We start from the raw sequence: 21,278 nt of genomic DNA on the forward strand, positions 1-21,278 counted from the left end.
GTGTCTAGTAGCTCTCAGCGCTGCCCAGCAAGGTCACGGCACTCTGCTCTGCATCATATCCACGTCTGATTTATATGAGTGCAGAGGTGTTAGCACACCAGTAAAATCCCCTAATTATTGGAAAATGCTGAACAAATGAAACACATGTGCATGCTTAATAAGCTGAGCAGTTGATGTAAACTGATGGTGAGCAACATCTGCTGGCCCGAGGAGGTCTCACAGGTGCAGAATGAGCAGCATTGTCAGGGATGTCAGCTTTAATATACTGTGTATGACATACTGATCATAAGGGATTTACAACATTAAGATGTGCTACTCAGTCTGAATGCTAAATGGATGCTTAAAGCAGTGCTTAATGTTTCACTTTCCTGTTTTGAAGATGAAATTTTGTGCAGCTGGGCTCCGGCAAAGGACAGAAACCTTCACAAAAATGTGAAACCTAAAGATGGTGACACATTCATAAACAGAAGTCCCTGTGAATAATTTGTTTTGGGTCCTAACCCCGAGTGTTTTTACTATGTTGACCATATAGGGTGTAGACTCTCTGCAGGGCAGCGGAGCATGGCTGGATCTGCAGAGCACTGTTTACACCAGAGCAATCAGGCCAGCAGGACTTTTATAAGAATCAGAGGGCTTCTTTTCATAAATTAGCATGCCTGCTGCCCCTCTACTCCTGACAGCCTCCAGAGTAAAAGAAGCAGATGTGAAAGGTGTTCTCTCTCTGAATCTACAAAGTTGTGAGGCTGTTGTGCAGGGCCCTTCATGATGACGGCTGTTTAAGTAATCATTGCTGTCTTCAGGACATTATCGATCTTTATGTGAACTCAAGAGCAAGTCAAGCCTGGCTGTCAGAACGTACAAACTTGTAGATTTGTAATGAGGAGAGCTTCAAACCATGTGACTCGCTTCAAAACACCAAGAATCTTTGTAACAAAGCTGGAGGACAAATGGAAGCAGGATGGATTAAAATACAGAACTCCACTGTTGGGTAAGGGAAGGGGAGGGCTTGTGATAGCAGGAGGGGGGAAAGAAGAAGAGATAAACCATAGCAGGGTCTGACCTAACTGTGACTGGGCTGCACGGAAGAGTCTGGTATCAAGACTGCGAGAAGAGATGAGAACTCCTCGGGGAGTCTTTATGGTGATGTGTCTGTGGAATTTAGTTCAGTACAGCCAGCACAGAGGGCCTCTTTAAGGGAGACCTTCACAGTTGTATTCTGCTTTTTTTCTTTGCCAGTAATGTGACCAAGATTAGAAAAAATATTCCATATTTGTCCTCGAGCTACCCGGAAAACAGATGTCCTCTTTGAGGCTGATTGGTACCACTTGCTAGAAGTTTATTAAGCTACTAGCTTCCACCACGAGCTCTAATAGCAACAAGACACAGAGAATCTTTATTTCTTTTTGTTGCGAAATAACACAACAAAGCCATTTCTCTCAGCAACTGCTTCATTTTTATTTTATTCTCAGATATCAAGTAAGTCTTGCTATGAGCTGTAATACCAAATCCCAAATAAAGACCAGCACGTTCGCAGTCAAGGCCAACAAATCATAAGGTGGAACCAACAAGTCTCGAGTCAAGAGCAGCAAGGTCCAACAAGCACTGTTCCCTCTAAGAAGTGTGCGTGCACAAAATCCTGACAAAGACAAAGAAAAATGCCAGTGGTGGGTCTTGAACCTACTACCTTCCACTTGGTAGTCTCTCTTCTTATCCCCTGAGCTACTCACTCAGATGCTTATTTATTTATTTATTTATTTTTTTGCGCATTTATCATCTATTTTTTTGCCATTTTCGAGTTTTTTTTAACTTGAGTCTCGTCTCGACCATTTTTCTCAGGAGGTTGGACTTTAGCCTTTGTGCTGGAGGGTTGAACCCTCAGTTCCAAGACTTTCAAAGCCTCCAGACCTCCCGAGTCTTCAGGACCTGAGCTTTCACACAGTCTGAGGGCTGAAATTTTCTAAGTCCCACAGTAGTTCTCTGTTAGATTGAACTTCCAGACAGTCCAAGGACTGATATCTTCTAAGTTCCAGAGTACTTCTCTGTTAGTTTGAACCTTCAGACAGTCTGAGGACTGAAATCTTCTAAGTTCTTGAGTAGTTCTCTGTTAGTTTGAACCTTCAGACAGTCTGAGGACTGAAATCTTAAAAGTTCTTGAGTAGTTCTGTTAGTTTGAACCTTCAGACAGTCTGTTAATGTTTCAATTAAATCTTTAAGGTTTTTCTTTTTAAATGTTTTACCACCTTTTAATGTTTAATTTTCTTTTTAAATCCTTCATTCTATTTTCTGTGTAATTCCTATTTGAACTTTTATTGTCTTTAAGATATAATTTTCTAATTAAACATTTAATTTTTTAATTAAATGTTTTGTCTTTTTACTGGATAGGTGTAGTGAGAGAGAGACAGGAAACGGGGGAGAAGACTTGCAACAAAGGGCCACAAGCGGGACTTGAACCCGGGACGCTGCATCAGGGACCAGCATACAGCATACATGTCTCACCCGCTTAACCCATTGAGCTATATGGGCGCCCATGTTTTGTCTTTTTAAGGGTTTAATAATCTGATTAAATGTTTTGCATTTTTAAAAATGTTTAACATTCTTCTTGTTTAATTGTATTTTTTAAATGTTTAATGATGGAAAATACTTTATCTGTAATTTCTAATATTTGTATTTTAAAAATTTTGTTTAATTTCATAATGACATGTATTGTATGTTGTTGAATTATCTCATTCAATATTTTGTCTGTTTAATAGAGTTAAACATTAAATTACATTAAATTATATTAAGGAGCCCAGTTTTATCAAAAGTAGCTGTCTTTCAAGCTACAGGAATAACATTGGTGTCTATGGAGTGAACAGGGTCCGTCTGCAATTTGCAAAACCGCTGCAACAGTAAAGAGAGACAAATATTCAATAACTTCACTCTTATACATTGTAGTGTCACTAAAATCACTGCAGCCTTCAACTGGCTCCTGTTGACAAAGTGTTTTAACAGAAATGTAAATGCTGTAATTTGATTCTTTTAATGAACCATGTAACTTGAATGGATGTGATGCTGGTGTGACCACAGTGCACACGTCTGATGTTGCTCACAGTGGTCCAAGGGACGCTCAGGGAGTTTGTGTGTTTGCTCAGACTCATGAAAAATTTGAGGGAACATTGCCAACAAGTGAAGACTACAAAGTCAGAAAAATTCAGAACTTGTCTCAAGTCACAAAGGCCCACCAAATCAAGACAGCAAAGGCCCAAATCAAGACCACCAAGTCTCAGGTCAAGACTAACAATGCCTAAGAATTCAAATCAGCCAGTAACAAGTCAAGATCTACATCATCAAATAGACAAACAAGGCCCAACGGGTAAAACCAACAGGTCCTATGTCGAGGGAATAAGGTCCGAAATCAGGATCAACAAGTCCCAAGTCAAGATCAACATGTTTGCATTTAATGACCAACATATAAGGTAGGATCAGCAAGTCTCGAGTCAAGATCAGCAAGGCCAAACCAGTCAAGACCACAATGTTTCAGTAAGTCACACCAATGGGTGCAAAATCAACAAGTTCCGAGACAACAAGTCAAGAAAATTAAGCTCCAACAAGTCAAACCAACAGATCTCAAATTAAGACCAAAATGGCCAAGATGTCAAATCAGCTGGCTGCACTTCAAGATCAACAAGGTCCAACATATACAGACCAACAAATCGAGACCACTAAGACCCAACAGATCAAACCAGCAGGTCCCATGTCCTTGACCCAAGTCAAAATTAACAAGTCCAAAGTCAAGACAATCCTCTAAAAATCAAACCAACATGTCCCAAGCCAACAAAACCCAGCAAATAAAGACCAACCACTTACAGCAAATCAAACCAACAAGTCTAAAGTCCAGATAAGTCCCAAGTCAAGACCAACAAGGTCCAACAAGTCCCAACATGTTAAACCAACAGGGCCCCACGTCAAGGAGAACAGACCCCAAGTCAAATAAAAAGATCCCAAATCAAGACAGATCATTCTCAAGTGAAAACCAACAAGCTTTAACAGGTTGAGATAAACAGGTGCCAAATGAAAAGCAATGGGTCTCAAGTCAAGATGGCCAAGTCTTGAGTCAAAACTGCAGAGGCTCAACAAATCAAAACAGCAGGTTTGGTACCTGTTGTTTTGATTTCAGTAAGTCTGAAATCAAGACCAATAATTCCCCACAAACTAGCACTGATACATTCAGCCCAACAGATCCCGGATCTCAAGCAACAGATAGTAATTCAAGGCTAAGAAATCCCAATATATAAGGACTAACAGGCCCCATATTATGGTCAACATGTCCTAGGTCAAGTCCAAGACCAAAATTCTGTGCTAAGCAAATCATTAGTTGACAAGCATAATTAATACAGTGTTGATTTGTAAATTATTTTGTAAATTTAGAATAATAATGATTCCAACTATTTATGAGGAAAAAGGTTGCAGTATTTATATCTTATGGCGATAATCTGACAAATAACTCATCGTCTGTCTGCTGGTAGCCACTGCTACACACATACCCTTGATAGCAGTTGTTGCATCCAAAATTGAAAGGTTGATTTAACTTAATGCCATGGGTTACAGGTATCATTGTCAAAGTTGTATGTATTTTTTCTATTTTGTCAGTTAAAGTCAGCTGGAGACAACAGCTCTGCCAACCCTGCAATCTGCACCATAATTTAAAATGCTGGTCCATGAAAGAAAAAAATCATACCTTTTCCCCTAAGCCTGGTGGTATGTAGACATGACCTGTTTTTTTAAGTTTTATTTGTTCATGTTTTGAGTCATCCATCTCAGAGATTTATGCCTTCATTCCAATTCAAGAGAGATGCACATGCAAGTTTAATAGCAGAGTGTCTTTCCAGAAGTCTGTTTTTCCTCACTGTGGATTGCAAAGGTTTGCTAGGACCTAGGATACAGCAGTCTGACAAACAAAATTTATCTATCAGACATCAAATTAAGGCAGAATATGTTGTAATGTAGTACCACGTTGTATAAAGTGATTACAAGTTAATCATTAATCACTCAAGTATTCGGACTAGACTCTGTGGCTGAATGTTGAAGTAAACACACATGATGGTCTTTGTGTGGGAACATGTCTCTCAGCCTCAGGGCTGCTTCAGGCTTTGTGGGCCAGTTGGTGAAATTCGATTTGGAGCCTCCCACCTGATCCACACTGAGGTTGTTAATCTGCTCTGTCATATCAGCCTGACAGTCAGACAGGAAGTAATTTAATCACTCAGAACTGATCAATTATTAATAAACTTGATGATGGTGGTGAGGCTATTTAAAACTTGCTTGGCATAAATCACCAACAGTAAGTGGAAGCCTGTGGTTCCAAAATGTGATTAAAAGTAAAGCTATCCAGGAGGAATTTTGGTATTGATTGAAAACTGAATCAATGTAGAATACAATTACAAGCACATGATTCCGAATGTATGAAATGCAGACATTTACTTTTCTAATTCCATTCGTGTTTTCACCACTGGAGCTCCTGGTTTTCTCCTCTCAGTGTCACTATCAGCGCCTGCCTTCATACAAGCAGCATTTCAGGCTACATTTGACTATTTTCTTAAGCTGCACCTCTGCTGCATTCACCTTTCAGTGCTGCCTCAGGCTGCCAGTGTAATTTCTACGCACAGTTTGCACATCTGTTTTCTGGATGACAGCTTTCACTGATCAGCTGGGGCTTCCACTGGAGCAGTCGTAGGAAAGGTGTGTATTTTCTCTGATTATTAGTGGAGGGCAGACATCTGGTTGTACTTAGGAGTGGGTACTTGGACCTGGCTTATTTGGTTTGGTTGCAGTGCAGATTTGAACTCTGGAGGCCTGGCGAGGCGGTTCTCCGTGCAGGATCCAGGATGGAAAACAAATCTTAATGAAGTTTAGCCTTCCCTACTGCAACTAGTGCTGTGTGTCGCTTGTGGGCCCTGGCAGTGAGGAGAGCTGTGTTTTGAAGAAAGCTGAAGGAAAACTTACCAGAAATCAATTTGAGTGTTTTTAAACTGAAACTGTACTCGATGGATGGCCTTTTTGTATTTTTGCAAAAATATCTCGAATCATTTTATCTCAAATGTTAATGGATCTTCCCAAATTGAAGTTCCTGCATTACACTGAATATCAAGTTTTGACTATGAGATTTCAATCCAGTGCCCAAGTCAAATTTAAGACCAGTAAAATAAACTTATTTTATGTCAAAAGGTGAACTAATTTCTCGATTTTTAAATTCTTCATCCTATTTCAGACCAGTACAGACTTGGCTTAACTGTTGGGATATGAAGTCTGAATGGAACAGTGTTACAGAATGCAATTCCACTGATTGCCACCTTTTACTGGACAACATTGAGAAACTTTTCACTATGACAAAGGATTTCAGTCTTCATGGGCTTAAAATACGCTATAAATGCATACAACCCACTGCCAAAATGCTGCATGCACATTTTCAAACAGTTTTTAAAAAATAGAGAGGCGACTTTCACAACCAACTCTCCATACACTCATTGTCAACAACAGAAGCAGCAAACTTGAACTAATCAAAATTAAGCAGCAATTCTGGTTTTTAATCATCTGGACACCAGAGTATTTCACTTTCATTGAAAATTTGCTCTTTTTTCATTATACTCAGTTCAGTACAATAAAACATTACTTCCCTCTCCATTCAAATCACAAAGCCCACAACAGGCATTTGCCCTCTGGTTGTTTTTAAATTTATCTGCTTCAATGTTCAGAGAAGGAGTAAACTCAAAGGGAAAATGCTGGTTTTCTTCACTTCAGATGTTCTGGTTAACAATATATAACAATTGTTTGATGTATATCCTTAGATTTGGCTGACAAAACATCTACTTTTCTTAAAGGTCCAGTGTGTAGTATTTAGGCAGAATCCATCTGTAGAAATGATGTATTTTTAGTTTTCACAAGTGTGTAACAACTTGAAAATATCAATCATTGCATTTGTGTTACCTTAGAACATCAGAGGGAACTGGACCTCTTCTGTGCAGCCTGCCATGTGGCACCACCATGTTTCTACAGGAGCCCAGAATGGACAAACCAAGCACTGGGTCTGGAGAGGGCTTTTACACATTTTTGGAGTTTTCAGTGAAACACACTTTAAGGTGAAAGGTGAAGCAAAGGGAATTCAGCTGGTTGCAAATTGTGACCTCACCGCTAGATGCTACTAAATCCTCCACTCAAACCTCATTTCAATAAAACACAATCTACTGACTTCACTGACTGCAGAATTCCTTATCCGGTTAGACTAATTTTAATAAATTAACATAACAAATAGATCACTGCAGAAAGAAAGAATTTCATCTGGTATACTCATATACAGATTGACTTATAGATGTGTTCCTCAGCTCTATGCAAGTCTAACATTGGTGTGGTGGAAAGTGCATTTAAACTCTATTTAATAACTCTGAAAATCCAGGATCAAAACCCAAGAGGCAGAAAAATGGTATTTTAAACACACAACAGCGAAACACACCAGCAGGAACCATTTGGTGCATAAATGTCATCTGCACCACAGATGATATGCTTGTGTAGGCACGGATCCAAATGAGCACAGCAAAAGTTCTTTCCTCTGAAAATAAACAGTGGTCGTCCCCCATTTCTATGAGTTTTACAGCGATAACAGTCACTCGGAAAGATTAAAAGCCTCACTGAAGTTTAAAACTAAAAAACAAAACAAAAACTGAAGATCTAAATGCAGCCACCTCTCGGGTCTATCGGGGACTTAAAATGCCAACTAGAAATGCAACGAAGATGCATAAAGGGCCTGGACTCTGATCCGTTTATGTGTTATGTGTATTAAAAACCGCCTCCCAGAGCGGTTACAGTCACTTTGGGGTTGAGGCCACAAGTTGGTCAAGTGTAAATGAATGATGTGTCTGCACAAGCCACGTGTGCCGCTATGCTCCTCCTAAAAAGTTACGACTTCAACCACACCAGCGGAAACATAAACTCGCAACCACCTCAAATGAAAAGAGAGTTATTTTCACAGGAAGCTGTTGGGTCGATGCAATCAGATTTCTGCCGTCGGAGGCAAGATGTGGCCAGGTGTAAATGTGAAGCAGATACATGCAGATCTAGATGAAGTGAGGAGGCAAAAACAGATTGTAATTGCAATTCAAAAACAGAAATATATTTTGTTTCTTTGTTTTAAAGCCAAAAAACTATACGTCAGTTTCGGGTGTTGCACTCAAAAACTGAACAAGCAAAAAAATGATCAAACATGATCCATTTTTTTATTTTTGGCAATTTCCTTTTTTTCAGTTTAAAGTCAAAAACAGAAGTCACATGGATTTTTATCTTTTAATTTTAAACCACTTTTCCTGTTTTTATGCTTCCACTGTTCTGTCCAAGTAAGAAATGAAACAAGGAATTAGCAAAAACTATAACTGACACCTGAAATGGGTTTTTCATTTCTTGTTTTGAAACAGAAATACACTATTTCCTCCATATTATTTTAAATCACAAATGAACTGAACAGACTGTCTGATGATACCCACGAGTCAAGAATTAAATTCGTGATTGTATAATTAGAAACTTGCTTGTCTTGACTTTCATGTTTGCTTCCAAGACTCCTCTGTTTGAAAAGCGGACACATAAGAACGTTGGTCCAAACACTACAGACATGTGAACTGAAGAGTCAGAGAGTTCTGGCTCAGTTTTTGTAGCTTGTTTTCAGTTTGAATTTGTGGTTCGGGCAACAAATCAGTCAGTAAATTAAAATGCATGGAGGAAAGCATGTGTTTAGTGTGTCTGTATGAGTACATGGACACACACATTACACATGTGCATGCAGAGTTCTGGCTTTAAGAGTACAGACAAAAAAAGGGGAAAAAGACGTGAACATTAATTGACTGGGAGATGTTAGTGGTATAAAGCTAGTTATGATTGAGCTTTTTCATTATGAGCAGCGTAATTTTAGGCTTCAGAGGCTGTTTTTTTTCCTTTCCTCCCAACTGGAATCACTCTAGCGTTTTCCAGCAATAAGTACGAGGGCCTCAAATCTCTAAAAAAAAATCCACACATGCAGTACCCATGTGCCACAATCAAAACAGAGCTTGCAATTCAGCAAAACTAGACCTGTTTTATGGATTCTGGCAGCAATATGAAACGTAGCCTCGTCATATTTTTGTGCAGCATAAGAACCAGCTGTGATGTGAGGCTAAAGTTAACGTACCTCAGTCAGGGGCTACAGTTTCAGCAGAGGGCTGAAAAAAGAATTCCCCCAACAGGAGGAGAAGAACGCTAACTGGGCCAGATAAGCACTTTTGTTGCTCAATATGTTTGACTTGTTGAAACTCAGATTTCAGGAGTATCTTAACAGAGACCGGCAAGGGAGACGTGTGGCTGCGCAGAGTTTGAATAAACTGCTGTACGTATGTTTCTGTACGTGACTCAAGCGTGTGACTGGTGGGAATCCTCTGGCTGTTGATAGTGAATCATGTTGGCCTCATGGAGGAGTTATGAGACAATCTGTCCCTGGGCACAGATGTGTCAAAGCCCCCCACTGACCTCATAGCAGCGAAACACCCAGACTGAAACCAGGGCGTTGTTGGCAACTGTGACTCTTCTGGATGTTGTTTCACATCTCTCTGTTGTTGTTTTTTTAATCTGTTTTTGGCTCGCATTTAGATAAGTGCTGGACTTCAGTTCAGTTTTGAGGTACTTCTACATTACTTGAGTTTTTCCATTTTAAACTACTTTCTCTTTCCACTCCACCACATTCAGAGGAAATTATTACACTTTACTTCGCTACATTTGTCTGACAGCTTTTTAAGATGATGATTTGACACAGTGGATAATATAACAAGCCTTTAAGTGCGACACATAGCAACAGATTAAAGCCATGGTTTCCAGCCTTTGTAGCTTTTTCCAAAAACCAGCGTGTAGTCAGACTCACATGTCTGAGTTTTTAGCAGCTCCACCAAACAAATGTCTCACATGGTTTCATTTCAAAAAATGTTCAACAGATCCGATGTGTCAGCAAAAATCAAAGATCAGAGGAAAAAAAACGAAAGCAGATTTGTTTATCAAAACTTTATAATTTTTCTTCTTTCTTCTCCCTTTAAGCGTGTGATGAACCCTCAGATGTATCTGCTGTCCCTGTATATAAACCTTGAGATAAAGCAGTCCAAACTGGCTCCACATGCAACAAGTACAACAATTACATGCTGCTGACACACTGATGACTCACTATTAATAATACAATTATTGAGAAATATATATAAAACCATATTTTGTTGTTAATACTGAAGTACCATTTTTAAATAGCTTTATTGCTGCTTTTATCTAAGGAAAGGACCTTCTTCCACCATCGCCTTTATAGTTGAGCTGTATCTCTACAGCCATTTCATATCACTTCATTGCGATTTCACATTTCTTTGGAGCTGTTTTGTTTTTGGCATCTTTTTGTAGCATCTAAACGATTTTTAAAAAATGTCCACATTCAGTCACAGCTTCACAACTGTGAGGCCAAAATGAACAACCTGAAGAGACATTTAGGAAAATTTAGGAAAATTTTGAATTTCAATTCTCCTTATCACCAGGTCAGAGTGAAAGCAAAAAAAACCCCTCTTTTTTCTTCCGATTATCAAAACTTAAACTAAATTAAAGAGTAAATAACAGCCTTGAACAATAAGTCAGTGACACTGATCCCATTAAACATTGTTCTAAAAAACTCAACTGCAACTCTGTCAAATTTGATGCAACATAAATGAAACACTTCACTTACAGTGATGATGCAGTTGAGTAACGTATGATTAAAATTACTCTATTACTAGGCCGTCTCTTTGCAGTCAGTGTCAAGCTCAACAACCCTCTGAAAATAAGCAGGTTATGTTTCGTGGTTGTGGTCCTGGGACTGGGACCTCCAGAGTAGAAAAGATGAACTTTCTAAATCAAAATTTTAACACGGACTTCAGACCTGTAAGAGGTTCTGGCCTTCAGGCCCATTAAACACTTGAGCCTGTGGTTCTGGGCCCTGCAGGCTATTCAGTCATTCTTCCATGGTTAATGCTGAATTAGTGAAGCTTCACCAGTCTGTGTGTTTTGTATTAGCAGTGGAACTAGTGACTAATGTGAAAATGTTGCTCATAGCGACAAACCCATGCAAAAGTACCATTCAGCACTACAGTTACTGCCCTCAGCTCTCAGTCTTTCATTTTCTTTTAGGTCATAGTTTTAATTTTTCCTGTTCAATAATGTCCTTAATAGTCCAACACACATATATACAACATCTATGAGTCTCTGATGCTTTGCCTATGTTGAAAAGGAAAGTCAGAGAAGCGAATTAGTGCTGCTTCAAAGTCATAAAGCTTTGTTGGTGCTATTGACAAAGAAACGCAACATCATAGTTGTCAGTCTTTCAAAATTAATGCAGAATCAGAAAGTAACTTCATGTAGAATGGACACTTTTATCAGTTTCCTTTCATTTGTAACTTGAGCCCTCTATTAGCAGAACACAATTCAGTCAGGTAGAATCTAAAATTTGTGACAAAGAATTCAAGTAAGTTAAAACCACTTTAAGGTTGTGATGTTTTCAGGTATTTGGCTGGCAGTTATTTTGGTGAAATAGGAAAACCAAATAGGCAAGAGAAGACCTTTAAAGGCTGTTTACTGGAGGTAGTATGTACCAGTGCAGACTTGATTTGAATCAAAACAGACTGATTTAAGACCTGCCTAGATAGATTGCCCTGCTTTGCATTCAAATTTGACATATTTTAAGGTTCTCAGCCTCCAGGTGGCCAATATTCAGTGAAAGGAGCTTTGGAATTGAAGGCTAGTTAGTCACTGTTAAATAGTGGGCAGGTTACTTAAATAAGCATAATTCTGTCAGAGGGATTATCAGGTGAAGAGCTAAGTACACATACACATGGCAGGCAGGTAGCAAAAAAATCTATATTAAAATTTGGTGAGGAGCAAACAAAAGCGACTGAATATCAACAAGAAAAACAGACAGGTGAACATCACAGTGGCAGGAGAGCAATCAAGACGGACTGACAAAGACAGAGGACAAACAAGTCTATTTAAACACTAAGAACTGATGGGGGACACAAGACAAGACAAGTGACTCATGAGGCACAGGTAAAACTAATCAGATTTATCGAGAAACAAGGGAAATGGACAAATGAAGGAAGTCAAGCAGCCAAAGACAGACAAGGACGGGGATATTTCAAAATAAAACATGAAACTACAATCTCTCAAAGACCGTGACTAACCTAAATTAAACTTGCAGGTATGATGATTAACAAAACTGACAGAGGCAAGACTGCAAAAAAAAAAAAAGAACAGCTGGAGATCCAAGAAAGTCCAAAATGATCATCTAAAGCAACCAAAGTCAATCCAAAAGAGTAATAAAGACGAAATAATAGAAACACTGAGGATGATGCAGAAACACAAACAGGCTTATGGAGAAGAAAACAGGGAGATAAACAGCAAATAATCAGAGGCAGACAAACAGACTATATATACACTGTGAAATAATTAGGAAACAAAGCACAAGTGAAACTAATAAGCATGGAACAGATGATAAAAAAAAGCAGAAACACACAAAGGGAGGAAGCAAATTCACAAGTGACACACAAATCCACTACAAAGAAAACCAAAGACCACAACAATACACCAAACTCTATTTTTCACTTCCTCAAGAAAACCAAAGATGTCTCTGACCATTTCTACATATTTATAAAGGCTGACAGGCTGCAGCACAAATGTGTGTGTTGTCTTTATCGCTTGTCATTTATCACCGCTGTGGAAGATCCCACAGCAGTTGAGGCTTTATCCCAGTCGTATTTTCACTCAGTGCAGAAAGGTTTTCATTACTGGCTCTGCAACACAATACAGAGCATCTACTTTCTTGTGATTCAGGGGATGATTTGTTATATGTATTGTTTTGTGTAAACTGCAAACACAAATATGAAGAAACCTCTCTGTGGTCTGCTTTTAGTCTCAGCTCATTGCACACTAGACGATTTGTTATTCTTCCAACCACATTACAGAGAAGAAGAGCTTCTGCAAAGGCAGGTAAACACAGATGGTTAATCCACTGAATCCCCAAACCCTCTGGGCTCAAATGGCATGTTTTCTTTTTCTTTTTTAATGCCAAAGTGACACTATCAGTGCCAGAAGCTGTTAACATAGAAATAATTGTCTGGTTTTGAACTTCTTTAATGTCATTGAACAAATCAAATGTCACAGGTGTGATGTGCTGTGTGCTGGTGTTTTCCATCACATTGGCATTCCAACTATATATGTTGATATTTTGTCAAAATCACTTTATTTTCTATGTCACATTAAAAGGTTCACCAAAAATAAAGCATTCATATTCAGCATATTCTGTGAAAAACTAAAAATACTGTGATCCTTCCAAAAGCCAAGAATTTAATGACGCAGCTACCAGCAGTCCAGCAGAAGAAAATTCAGGAACTGCAGGCTGTTTACAGAAAAGCAGATCTGAGATGGATATGGCAACAACTTTAAAATGTGAGTAGTAAGTAAGAGTAAGCAGAAAAATATTGTATATTTTGAGTCAGTTTTTTTTTTTTAAAGTAATATAAATAACGCAAAAAATTCAACATTTGTGTTTTCTCTTTTTAGTGATCATAGAGGCATCATAACCCAGTGGTACTGGTCAGACATTTTTGAGTTCTCTCTACTTCTTGTCATGGTTGTGTTGTTTTCACAGAGGTACAGGACTTCATTTCAGTCAAAAATTTGCCCACAGTAAGTAAAAATGTGACAGGAGCAGCAAATGCTTAGAAACTGCTTGGAGTTCGGAGGGTTAATCTGGTTTCATCCCCCTCTGATGTTGTCCACCAGCCAGAAAGTTCCAAAACATCTCATTTAACTTAATTTGAGTAATCAAGTTTAGGACCAAAGATCTGGTCTGAATTAGCCCAGCCTCCCCAGCGTCACACTTTTGCGCCTTGTCAGTGAAAAAAACAGAAAAAAGCAGTTTTTCATTTGATCCTGTGTTGGTCATGCACTGCTGTCTGGGGCGCACACAATCAGTGACTGAATGGATTAGCTCCAGAACAACACATTTGCGTTCCAGGTACCCAGAAGGGAAAGCTGGAAATAAAGTGATTACATCACAGTCTTGATGAGGTATATGAGCATTTGTTGAAAAATTCAATAAATTAGTCATCGGTTGGACAAGAGCCTCGCAGCATGAGGATGTCCTCAGTGGGGCCTGTATGGGGGGAAAAAAGACAGATATGTAACATTACAAAAGCCTGAAAGGGGTCACAAGGATCTGGGACGTGGACTTGAGTTGGCATAACTGAGAGGCTGTTTGACTCGACGCCCTTGGCCTCTTTCTTTGTGCAGTTTACTCAAGGCACGGTGCTTCCAGCCGTCTCCAAGGAGCCCTAATCAAAAGCAAAGATGCTGAGGGGGGAAGGAGGTAAAGACTCATGCATCTTAGTGGTAACCCCCAACCTCCCCTCTGAAAACCTCCATCCTGAGGTCCACATGGTCTATATCACGCTATGAGCTCACCAGAGACGAGTCATGACTTCACTGCCGCAGAGCCAAGCCTGACACGTCGTTATATTGCAGCTCGTTGTTGTAAACTGGATCAGCACAGAGAGGCATCTACACTTGTGTATCCTCACGCACACGGCTCGCCCGGTGCAAAAAACCCTCCCAAAATGGCAGAGAAATCATCAAACAACCACGACAGTGTTGTGAATTATTATGAAAATTTATTGGTCATAATGGGTATACAAATGTCATGCGTATTTACAGCGTATAAAAGTTCAAAAAACCAAAGGAAACAATAACACCCAACTGAAGCTTTACACATTTACAGTGCCCAAAAAAGGCATCACGGGGAAGCTTGGACTCTTCATTGTTTGCTTGAAGACTGAAAAAAGTAAAAGTTTAACTTGCAAAACACAACGGGGCCCCTAAATGATAAAACTGCAGTATAATCTATAACACAGAAAACACTCACATACACACAAATAACACATTCATAGCAAACATGAGGTAGTCAAAGGGTTAAAAAATACAATCATTATCTAAATATATTTTTTTCTGTGACACAGCATCATCATTTCATGTCCCTAAGATTATCTGTATCTATTCATGAGGGGGTTGTAAGTGGCGGAGCCTTTCCCAGCATGCCCTGGGGCAAAAGGCAGAGAGGAATGTTGATATTTGAACAGAGACTCTCATGAATTGTGTTGAATTGTTAGTTTGAGTGAAAGAAAATCCCCAAATTATCTCAAATGAGAAGATTAGATCCAGAACATAACTGGAGGCTCAGCCACTTAACAGCATGACATAACGGCATGAGAGGTAATTACATGTGGGAGATGGATTTGCCACAGTTGATAAGAGAAACCTCAAAAGTACAGGAATGTCAGAAAGCCTTAATCCCACTATGACCACTGATTATAGGTTATGCTGCATTTCCACTCTGCAACACAGGGATCTTTCACAAGAGACCTTCAGTGTACTGTACAGTGAGATATTGCTGTTTACAATAATGCCGCTGTGCATGCTGGTCTACTGCGTAACTTAGCTTTAACAAAAAAAACTTTTCAGCTGGCGGCAGCGGACAACCATCTGGCACGAAGCCTGATAAAATAAACAAGTTCTGAATGTTGCGCCGAATGCGAGTGGTTCTAATTCAACTCAATAAAATTTAAGTTCTCAAGTTTTACTGAAAACTGTCGAGTTTCCAGAATAATCAAAATAGATGGATTTTCTCCAATGCACTTAAATATACAAACTTATTATATAGTCCAATTTCTGGTTCCAAAATTTGGTTTTAAGCACTACCAGGGCTGATTCAATATTTTTCATTATTTTAGGAGGATGCATGTCATTGAACCAAAACAAGCAACAGATCTGGGTTTTATTGTGTGACACTGTAGGACTGCAGTCTCTAGTCAGATTGGTCGATCAATATGCTCTCATCCGAATTCTCATTGGTCGACAGTCAACAACAATGTCACTAAAATAATTAGAAAAACACCCTTCCTGGATTAATCCATTATTTTTGGTGGTGACAGGAACATTCTCCTGTGAGCAAGCCTATTTTTTAACGATTCGGAACCCTGCCAACCTAATGGACACTGCTAGGTCTGACTTCCCATCTAAAAACTGTAGGTCATCTTGTGTGCATTTTATGTCCCGATAGTCGTTATGCTGGGATCACTGGTTGATATAATTCTGTTTTCAGAAATCATATGAATCTGGGCAGGTACACACTGGTCTGCTAAGGCTGTTACTATAATTCCAATATTAAATAACCAGGTTCAAATTATTTATTGTGCTGCCAATACTAGTTTTTTATGTTGATTTGGAATTCAGCAAAGCTAGCAATGAAGCTGATTTAGCTCATTTACAGATTAGGTAAAGAGCAAGTGTGGTTTTTAGGGAGATTTTCTTTGGTCGACTGCAGACCTACTGAGGACGACTCCAACAATAATTTATTGTTAAAATTATATTGTTAAATATTCAAAGCTACAGCTAATTTTCAATTATCTGAATTTGCATTGAAGATATAGTAATGCTGAAGGGATGTATAACATCTGTTTTCTTTTTACTTCATATGAAAGTATTGCAGTAAACAGATTATTTCTACAAAACAGTGATCCCTCTGCACCCTCTTCAATAATAACTGAATGAGGAAATCCAAATTCTACCCAAATATTAGATGACAAAATATAATATGACGGACACATCATGAGTTGTAATCCATGTACAGATACTCTGTTTTACCAAGCATGTATATGCTGTATAATATTAAATAATAACTCATTAGGAGACGTTAATTTGTTGCAAAAAAAAAAGATAGAGACGCTTTAAAAGAAATTAAACGATGTATTTTTAACATTATTTCAGGTAAATTAGACTTTTTGTTGTCATTTTGTATAATAAATACTAATATTTATTTTTAATGAAAGTGTCATAAAGCATGGCGTGTGGCTTTTATGAATATTCTAAATAAATCCTCCCATAAACATGAGCACATCCACAATCACAGTACTTACACACACGTACAGGACAATAAATTTCTCTTGGTAAATATATTCCAAAATATAATTTTATACACAAATATATATATATTTATATTCTCTGTAGAAAGCTTTACACATGTTTACATAAAAGAAAAAGAAAATCAAAAGCTTTGAGATAATATACATTGTTTTTTTTTTTTTCTACAGGAGACACAGTTGAATCATTACAGGGATTCAAAGGCCCCAGTTTGCCCCAAAATACACAATCTGACGAACACACATACAGCAAACATTCATATTCTTCTGAGACGGTGGGGTAGTTGTGGTGTTGCAGTTGGACGAAAATATAAAAAATATAAAACAATGAGCTTCGGCTACAGCTTATTCAACACACTGTCAGTGCCAAGATTTATATAAAAACAAGTGGGATAAGGAAATCCAAACACTGCATGTTGTGTTCTGTCCGATAAGAGAACAGTCAGCTGAATAATCAGTTAGAAAGCAGACAGAAAGTTAATCATCGTTTTATGTAGAGGAAATGCCAAATCTATATTTTGTAGATTTGTAAATGTGGGAATTTACTTGTTTTCTTTGTTTTAAAGCATATATTTGGGGTTTGTGGTTGTTCCAATGGGTATATTCCATAGTTTTATTGAATAAATGATGAATCCCTTAATAACAGATCATTTAACAGTAAAAACTGTCTAAAGGGATAGACAGCAGGATCCCAACTATGTCAGCTATGCTAAGCCATGATTAGCAGTTTATATCCTTAATAATACCTCAACTTAATTCTGTCGTTTAACACTGATTCATAAATTACTAATTTTAAAATGAGAGAAAGGCATTAACGGACCTCAAATTGTTATTTTTGTCAACTCCAAAAGAAGAACAGAATCTACATGCACGCTGCCTCGTAATAGTTTTGAGTATTTACAATATTCACAAAATTATACAATTCTTGAAAGAATAGTTCAGCATTATGAGAAATGCTTACTATCTTGTCAGCAAAAAAGAAATGCTAATCTAAGAAAATGACAAAATGAACATAATCACTCTGATCTATGTGAGAAATGTTTTTGTTCACTTTCTCTCCTAAGGTTACCTGAGAAGATCAGTACCACTCTCATGTCTATACAAGTTGCTGGAGATGGGCGGTGATTAGCCTAGCTTTGCATAACTTTGCCTTGAGATGTTCAGGGGCACAAAACTCCCCTTTTTTTTAGTACTTCCAAGATTACTTAATTTTTCAGCCCCAGAGTTTGCTGCTTGAATATAACATGCTCTTATTTTAAAAAGTGATTGAGCTTTGGACAGTGACAGGAGGTAGGTGGTGAGCCTAGCTTAGCATGAACGAACAGCATGTAAAAAACCTAGCACGGCTGTATCCAAAAGCTGATGTTGGAAGGTGCATTTTTGATCTTCGGACAGAGTTTCCAGTTTTCATGCTAAGCTAGGCTAATTACCTCCAGCTCACAGACTGTAGATAAAAGATGGATGTAACCTCCGGCTTTGAAATATGAAGTCAATGCTCCAAGCTCCTTAAACCTGCATTTTTTCTAATAGCCAGCAGGAGGCGACTTCTCTGGTTGCAAATAGAAGCCTGATTGTATGGAAGTTTATGAGAAATGACTCTGCTTCTTACTTGATCTTTTACCTCAGCAAACATTTTACTGAGTTTACGGTCTCAATCACTAGTTTCAAGTGTGCTTCAATAAAGCTTGATTATTATTTGGTAAATTATGGTCTCATTTAGAGGAAAATTGAAGATAAAGCAGGGAATGTTTTAGAGGATTGCTGCCTTTTCATTGACAAGTCCCTACAGTATGGCATGTCTTTGAATTGTCAGTCAGATTCATCTCTCACTTGCCCTGACCGTGTTAAAAAAACAAGATGGTTGGCTAAACTAGAAGCTTCAAAACAGTCCATAAACTACCAGGTAATGTCACAGTCACTACATCCATCATTTTATACTGTGGTTTTGTCCATGACCCACGGCCACATCTAAAGTTCATTAACTAACAGACATGAGGTATCAGATCTTCTCATTTAACCTTTGGATGACAAGCAAATAAGTATATTTCCTCAAATGTTGAACTCTTGCTTTAACAACAGCTGGTAAAAGGGAACCCATAATGCCCCTGTGAAGATCTACTCAAACATATTGCTATATCTATATACTTTAAAACCTGTGTGTATGAACTCATTATAAAGGAAATGATTATAAAATGTGGAATTTTATCAGCATGTCTTTCACATTTATCGTTCACATTTTTTGGCATTTGCTCTTCTGTATACATTCAATACCTACACTGTCTTTTAAAAACCATAATCTCTGCATCAAGATAATGACTTACTGCACATTTTCCTGCATGGTAATAGTGGTTGCTTTGCTCCCTTGCCACGTTCAGGGTTTGCATGTTAAAAAGTAACGGTCCAGCCATCAACATCACACTTAACTAATACTGACATCACTGCAGCCTTGTTGCTCACTCTTGAAGTCCACCTGCTTCTTACAAACAGCCTCAATCTAACCATTTAGGGTCAAAACAAAAGGCTGTGTTGTGGTCAGGAAAAAAAAGCTGCATTTGGATTTTTTTTTAAAAATGCCTGGAATAAACTCACATTTGCTTCGTGTGTGTGTCTTTTTTTTTAGAAAAAACGAGGAGGCCGAGCTGAGTCTCAGAATTATTACACACAAATAACACTAGGACAGCTCGGTCTGCGCACACTTGAAGTGGAACCAGTTTTACACAAGGACTGAGGGTGTTTTCATAAATCATACTTTTTTTTCCTTCTAACAGAATACTTCCTTTCATGGAAGGCGATCAACCAACCGATGTTTGGGAGCCGTCGAGCCCTTCCTGTACTGCTGCAGGACCGTGTGGCCTGCTGGGTGGCGTCCTGGGCTACGCCGTGCTGCTGCTGGAGCACGGTGTGCTTTGCGTGCTGCCGATACTGTGGGCTGCGCTGCTGTTCTCTGAGGCCGGCTGGGACTTCTGGACCGGCTGTGTGCCAGCTGTCTCACCTAGATATAGTGCAGGAGAGGGGAGGACAGGAGTTGACCGAAGGGAGAGAGAAAAAATGGAAGTAATTTAGAAAAGGCCACAGTTTGGCAGGAACATGACAAACTGATTTGGTTAAAGCTACAAATTGAACTCCTTTAAAACTCTAGAGCCTCTATTGTTCATCTGTTCTAAGAACTGTATCATGCTTTAATCTCCTACTGTATAGTATGACTTAACATTAACCTTACACTCCCACTGAAATAAAATATGAGTATTTTTTGCACAGTCCTATGTAGATAAATGCATTCTTATTAAAATAAAAGCAATGTATTGGTTAGTACAATGCAGAAATTTGCACAAGAAGAACTTTGGACTCCATCTGCCTTTACTTTAGTATTTTCATGCATAATCTGCCACAGATTCAATGTGTTTCCATCTTGTAGGCCCCAAAAAATATCACCTCAGAAAGCCCAAAAACACACGGTCACATCCTATCCGACAGATGATATTTTAAACAAAAAGAGAAGAAGACGTTTCCCCCCGTTCATGGAGTTCATTTCTTTTGTTATCTGGAATCAATTAGCCTTGCTCTTGCAGATAAAGCAGAAGAAACACAACACGGGACCCTGTGACTGGAGCTCAAACCACTGACTGGTTTATTGTTCTATGTCCAAATAAGCATTTCATCATGTAGGCTCTCGGGATCCAACGCTAAAATGAAGGGCAAATAAAAGTGCTGATGCTTGTTTATAAAAAAAAAATTGTCTCTGACAGACAATGAACAGCTTTTGAGATGAAGCCAACTCTGTGTTTCATTTGAGCATTTGGCACAATTATCACTGCAGCCTGTTCTTTGCTTGCTTTATGGCTTCTTTACTCCCAGAAAATTGCAGAGCAAGAGTTTTCTGTTCTATAAAAAAAAAAAAAAAATTGTGTATCGACAGAGCCGTTGTGTGAGTGCATATATGACAGGAGTCTGTATGTATCTATAGGCGATCCTGCATCTCCCTCCCTCTTTCGGGCCCCACAGTTCTGCTAATGCTTAGCAGAAAAGGGCTGCCAGCAGTCTCTTCCTCACAGGGCAAGCAGCTTTACAAAACAAAGGGACTTGGATCCACCTCATCTATCTGAGAAAATTTTAATTCCCTAAAGCACAATATTATCTTTCTAGATAGGAAGGATAAAGCTGCTTTTATGTCACAGAAAATTCTGAGCAGGAGAAATCTGTATGCAGCTGTCGTAACAGACGTCGACTCAGATAATTTGCCTCAACTTTTGGTTCAGGAAT

At 38.6% G+C, this 21,278-nt stretch overlaps 1 protein-coding gene across 1 annotated transcript in view; it reads right to left on the reverse strand.

The window, feature by feature from the left end:
• Positions 1-14,694: 14,694 nt before the first annotated feature.
• tgfbr3 (transforming growth factor, beta receptor III) overlaps positions 14,695-21,278 on the reverse strand; it is an 89,770-nt gene continuing 83,186 nt past the window's right edge. Inside the window, exon 17 of the mRNA XM_055017246.1 lies at positions 14,695-20,010. Coding sequence (XP_054873221.1) covers positions 19,892-20,010 — 119 coding nt within the window. The 3' untranslated portion in view covers positions 14,695-19,891. The remainder of the gene's footprint in view (positions 20,011-21,278) is intronic.

The sequence above is a fragment of the Amphiprion ocellaris genome, chromosome 2 (assembly GCF_022539595.1).
Source record: "Amphiprion ocellaris isolate individual 3 ecotype Okinawa chromosome 2, ASM2253959v1, whole genome shotgun sequence".
NCBI classification, from domain to species: Eukaryota; Metazoa; Chordata; class Actinopteri; family Pomacentridae; genus Amphiprion; species Amphiprion ocellaris.